This window comes from Myotis davidii, unplaced genomic scaffold (genome assembly GCF_000327345.1).
Source record: "Myotis davidii unplaced genomic scaffold, ASM32734v1 scaffold323, whole genome shotgun sequence".
Taxonomy (NCBI): domain Eukaryota; kingdom Metazoa; phylum Chordata; class Mammalia; order Chiroptera; family Vespertilionidae; genus Myotis; species Myotis davidii.
Window position 1 is genome coordinate 5,271,366 of NW_006295491.1, and position 6,454 is coordinate 5,277,819.

Genomic DNA, 6,454 nt, shown 5'->3' on the forward strand with positions numbered 1-6,454 from the left:
CAGCACCCATGAGGGAAGGCAGCAGGTGAGGAAGTGGCACTCATGCCACCATATCAAGAGCCGGCTCTCAAATGGATCAGGCTTGGAAGCCCATGCCTAGTTAAGTCCTGCTCCTGAATCCTCACAGTGCCTCGTCCCCAGGGAATGAGCAGGCACCAGATGGTCAGGACACTGCTCTTAAAAAGGAAGGTTCCAGGGTACTCAGTCTAAGCAGAAAGGAATTGGAAGAGGAGCGCAGTTCCACAGAGCAACAGCAGAGAAAGCATTCCGGAACCATTCGTACAAGCCAACGTGTAATACAGTCCCAAATTTGGCTAATTGTAATTTTAAAATTATTCATCCAGACATTTTTCCAAAAAGATATGCAAAACACGTACTCGTGAGTACCTAAGACAGTCAAATTAAGAGAGACAGAGCCCAGCCAGTGTGGCTCAGTGGTTGAGCACCCAGGGAACCAACAGGTCCCCATTCGGTCGGGGCACATGCCCAGGTTGCAGGCTTGATCCCCAGTGGAGGCGTGCAGGAGGCAGCTGATCAATGATGTTTCTTTCTCATCGATGTTTCCATCTATCCCTCTCCCTTCCTCTCTAAAAATCAATAAAAACATATTTTTTTAAAAACAAGATAGAGAAAATAAAATGGAGCTTGCCAGGGGTTTGGGAGAGAATGGGGAGTTAGTACAGAAAGAGTACAGAATGTTAATTTGGGAAGATCAAAAAGCTCTGAACATGGATGGTAATGGTTGCCTATGTGAATAAACTTCATGCCACTGAATTGTACTCTTGAAATTGTTAAAATTGCCCTGACCCGTTTGGCTTAGTGGATGGAGCATCGGCCTGCGAACTCAAGGGTCCCAGGTTCGATTCTGGTCAAGGGCATGTATCTTGGTTGTGGGCACATCCCCAGTAGGGAGTGTGCAGGAGGCAGCTGATGGATGTTTCTCTCTCATCGATGTTTCTAATTCTCTATCCCTCTCCCTTCCTCTCTGTGAAAAATCAATAAAATATATTTTTAAAAAATAGTTAAAATCATAAATTTTAATTTTTGTCGATTTTACCCTAACAATGTTTTCTTAATTTTGAGGAGAAAAAAAATTAACATATAATTTTTTCCTGCCAAATGATTTTTAAGCAAAATAATGTTAAAATACAAAAAGTATTACTAAGCCCAAATGAGAATTTCTGCCTCACACTCATCAGAATCATGATATTTTTATACCTCTAATTAAACTAGAGTTTGCTAGATCCATCACCAGCAGTTACCAGGCACAACTCCCAGCAAAAACAATGTAATTTTGTTGAGTATTTAACCAAATAAAGATATGAGAAGCTATGAATAGATTCTTCATGTTTCTGTTACTGAAAAATGTCCTTCAAAAAATTACACCAGGGTCAGATTTACCAAGTTTGTTTTTTTATGTTTTTGCTGATTCTCTCTCCCGGCTGTTCGTGATACTGGAATCATCCTCGCATTGCCAGTCAAATGCTATCCATGCCCCTCTAATGGTCTGATTATTCATTAATCAAATTAATGAATCAAATTAATGAATAATCAGGACGTTAACCCAGGATTAAATCACCAGTATCCCTGATATTGTCAGTAGCCCATCATTTACAACAACGCCATGGACACCCATGTATACCTGGCAGCACTCTCCTTGGCCTGACTCAAGTCTAAAAGGCAATCACTATATGTGGTGCAATAATAACTATATTTGGTCTGTGTCTCAGATTCCTAGCACAACGCTCCTAAAACCCATGAAATTTCCTGAGTGAGGGGAGTGTCTTTGACCATACCTAGCAGCCCCTTGAGAGCACACCGGAGATTATGCTAATGAGGGCATGAGCGGGGGTGGAGGGCCCTAGACAGTGATGGAAAGACCCAGTGATCAGAGGGGTGACACTTTCAGACCCACCCACCACCTCTGGGACAGGAAAGGGGATGGGGAGGGGGACATTACAGATTAAGCTCCATAAAACTCTTACATAAGAACTGACGAGCTTCCAAGCTGGTGAAAGCATCCAGGTGCCCGGAGAGGCACAACCCAGTTTCATGGGGACAGAAATTTCTGCACTTGGGACCCCCTTCCAGATCTCACCTACGTATGTCTTGATCTGGCTATTCATCTGCATCCTTTCCATTATCCTTTATGATAAACTGGTAAACTGGAGTAAATGATTCCCCGAGTTCTGTGAGCCACTCCAGCAAATTAATTGTAGGAAACCTTAATGAATGGAGAGTATTTGAAAAAGTATTTGAAGGAGTGAGGCCTGTGGATCTGGGTTAGAAACATACCAGGCAGGAAGGAGACTAAATGCAAAGGCCCTGTGCATAGAATCCACCTGTCCCAGTCCAGCCAGAGCCTGGCAGTCATGTGGGTGTGAGCACAGGTGGGGTGGGAGGGAGCTGTGGGAAGGGTTTGGAGAAGAGGAGCCATATGAAGGTTCACTCAGCTTGTCCTACAGAAAATAACTGTAGGAATACATTGGTAGAATCAGGGGGACCAATTGAGAGGATTCTGCGGAAATCTGCTGAGAGATGCCAGCAGCTGGGCCAGGGTGATTCTGAGTATATTCTACAATGAAAGAAGACAGAGGCTGGCAGGATGGGTGTGGATGTAAGGGAGAAGGCCAAGGATGATTCCAAAGATTTTGTCTAAGCAATGTTTAGAATGAGATACCTAATTCGATAGTGAAGTGGAAATGGAAATTAACTCGGGGCATGAAAATCCCTTCAGGATACCAGAAAACAGAGATAAGGGGAGAAGAGAGGCAGCATAAAGAAAACCTATGAAAACAACAGCTGTCACTTCCAAATTGACAGAGGGTAGGGGGGTGTAGTTTTCTATGTAACATGGAACAAAGTAGAGAATGAGGGGAGCCCTACCTGCCTAATACAGCATTGTAGTTCGGATTAAGTGATATAAAAGCACTTTTCCAAACTGACAAATGCCACCCAAATGCCAGTCAAAGGTATTAGAGACAAAAGGAAGTGTGACATGTGGGTAAGGTCAAAAGGAACACACATAATTTGCAACTACATCCTGCTGTTTAAAAATAACCCAGGTTTTACTAGAGTTAATGTTGCGAGTGTCTTTTTCATGCTACTTCAGTAAGTGTATATTGTAGTGGTAAATTATGTCAGGATTCCTTATGTGTTTAAAAATGAACAAATGAAAAAAAAATCACACTTTTATAGGATGAGTCAAGAGCCTAACAGCTGCACACAGCATTATTTTCAAGGAAAGCATATGTTCCAAATTGAAAACCACTGAGTTTGCATTCAAGTGTGCGTGAGAGAGAGAAAAGTGGCCGGAAATTTAGAAAAGAGAAAGAGAAAATGAGAGATAAGATATAAATTCCTTTCTCCTTACGTACAACTCCCTCAAAAAACAAAAAAACAATGAGTCTATTAACAAAAGGAAAACAGATGTTCTCTATCTAATGAAATGGAACCTCCTGAATCTTCAGCATTAAATAAGATTAATGCTGCCTTCACATAAGAGCAAAATGGTCTGTGAGCTTGTTAAATTTAATTCATTTCTTCAAGAAATCTTGAGCCCTGACCGGTTTGGCTCAGTGGATAGAGCAACAGCCTGCGGACTCAAGGGTCCCAGGTTCGATTCCAGTCAAGGGCATGTACCTTGGTTTCGGGCACATCCCCAGTGGAGAGTGTGCAGGAGGCAGCTGATGGATGTTTCTCTCTCATCGATGTTTCTAACTCTCTACTCCTCTCCCTTCCTCCCTGTTAAAAATCAATAAAATGTATTTTTTTAAAAAATAAATCTTGAAAGCCATTCAATAACTCAATTCCTGAAAATAACAATTGTTCGTCAGTAATGCTCTTTAAAACTGTTCCTGAGAATATATACTGAGAACCAAAGATTGTGATACTATGAATCCACACTGAATCGATCACTGTAAGATGTATTAGTTACTCTGTGTCTTGTTCGACAAAAACTCTGTTTCCTTCATTCAGGGAAGTACATGTTCATTTTTTTCCATCTCTAATATCCTACATGGAAAGTTTTTAAGATATATGCACCAAAAGATTGATAGATTCCCCAGCAGGGGGCGTATAGGAAGCAGCCAATCTACCTTTCCCTCACATGGATGTCTTTCTCGCTCTCTCGCACTCTCTCTCTCTCTCTCTCTCTCTCTCTCTCTGTTTCTCTCTCTCCCCCTCTCCCTCCTGCTCCCTGATTCTTTCTCTAAAATCAATACAAAATATAAAAATATATTTTTTAAGGTTTTTAAAATAAAAGCACCTTTTAAAAAAAGCTATACAAATCATATATGGTGACGGAAGGATGCTTGGCTGGGTACTGAACACACACTGTAATATACAGGTGATGTATTATAGAATTGTACACTTGAAACCTATATAATCTTATTAATCATTGTCACCCCCAATAAACCTAATAAAACTTTTAAAAAGACATACACTGCTTATTCAATTTTAGAAATGAATGAATAGAAAAATAAAAATAATACCTCTTGTAAATGTGAGTCTTTCTTTTTGGCTGATAAATTCAAATGTTTATCAATTAGGCTATAGTTCTTCTCTGTCTCTTTGTCAAACTTCTTTTTTTCTTCCTACAAATCAGAAAAACACAGACAAGTATGATTAAACAGGAAAGGAAATGCATACACATAGTAAATTCACTGGGAAGTTCAAAATATGAAAAATAATCTGAAAGTAAAAGAAGTGCCACTGAGAGTGAAGTCATCTGAAAAATCTATCTGTACTCAGGCCACAGATTATTCATCAACAAGACAGCATTAGAATTGAAGAGCCACTTATCTTTTCTCCCTTGAATGGGCTTTATTCCAACCCTGTTATTTTCCAACTCTTCATACTTATCAGTGTTTAGAATTAATGCCATGTCACTTATCCTGTATTTTTTAAAAATGCAAAAGAAGGATATATAATAAGAATATAAAGGTTCAAAAAGCTAATTTGCACCCGGCCAATGTGTCTCAGTGGTTGAGTGTCAACTCATGAACCAGGTGGTCACAGTTCCATTCCTGGTCAGGGCATACGCCAGGGTTGCAGGCTCGATCACCAGTAGGGGGCGTGCAGGAAGCAGCCAAGCAATGATTCTCTATTATCATTGATGTTTCTATCTCTCTCTCCCTCGCTCTCCCTTCCTCTCTGAAATCAACAAAAACATTTTTAAAAAATCAAACTTGATATCGATTTGGCACAGATATGGAATTCACTTAAAACTGAGTTTTTTCTCTATATTAATAACAATAATAATAATCACATTGGGGGGGAATCTTAGGGAAAGTTCTCCCTAATTGTCTCCAGTATGGAATAACAATAAGATCCTCTGACCAGAAATGCCATCTGAAGGGCCTAAAATAATACTGAGACTGTGATTAATGTTACAAACATCTCTCAGATACTGCCGACAATTAGCATTTGCTTCCTTTTGCTATAGAAGCTCTTTGAGAAAACAAGTGACCAACATTTTAATCGCAGAAAAAAACTATCTCCCCTCACACTGCTTGCCAACTTAAGTAGATTTTTTAATAAATATTTCTGAGCACCAATGAGAGCACGCTATGTCCTCGTGCTGTGAAAATGTTTCCATTAACTGCAAGCTCCCCGACTCTCCAGTGCCTCCTGGAAAGGAACATTCTCTTCCCTGTTTTCCAACTTCCCCTTTCTAAAGCAAAAATAACGAACCAATCCAGCCCTTTCTGGTATGATCTTGCTCAGATGAGGCAGGAGCCTGAATAAAGCACATACAGTCTATCCCTTCGCACTGATCATTATTTTTTTCACTATGTGGGGACTACAAACTGCTCCTGTGGGACCCTAGGTCAGGAGCTGCCAGCTCACCTGAAGAACATACACAGATGGATAAGAGACAGACACAGGAACTGAAGTTTATTACAAACTAGCTGCACAACTTCACACACAAAGTTTAACACCTTGGTTTTCTTATCAAGAACATCAGGAAGTATTTTTTGCGCTAGCTCACTCACAGATCCAATCCTAACGTTCCGTATCCTATCCTATACCCATGTGTACGAATAAATTTCTGTTGAAATAGGAGCACTTTTTCTTTATGCCCTAGGTTAATTAATGTACAACCATTTTTTCTTAAGTTTAAGGCATGAATATATGGTTACTCTGTCTTCTGCTTTTCATGATTATACTCTTCCTCAACTATTGTAGTAACAGAAAAATAAAGTAAAACGAACATATGGCCATTACTACAAAATCTACACTATTTAAAAAAGCTGATATAGCCCTGGCCAGGTAGCTCAGTTGGTCAGAGCGTTGTCCCAGTACGTCAAGGTTACAAGTGCGATTCCCAGTCAGGACACATACAAGAAGCAACCAATGAGCTCTAAAATCAATATAAAAAATAGAAGACTTGACTATTAGTTGTTCTTCAGAAATGAGTAACTTGGACTTTTTTTTTCTTCTTTTTTTAACA

General features: G+C 39.9%; 1 protein-coding gene across 1 annotated transcript in view; it reads right to left on the minus strand.

Moving 5' to 3' along the window:
• ARHGAP10 (Rho GTPase activating protein 10) overlaps positions 1-6,454 on the minus strand; it is a 253,405-nt gene that overhangs the window by 144,716 nt on the left and 102,235 nt on the right. Inside the window, exon 5 of the mRNA XM_006770153.2 lies at positions 4,494-4,595. Within this exon, the coding sequence (XP_006770216.1) occupies positions 4,494-4,595 (102 nt within the window). The remainder of the gene's footprint in view (positions 1-4,493; positions 4,596-6,454) is intronic.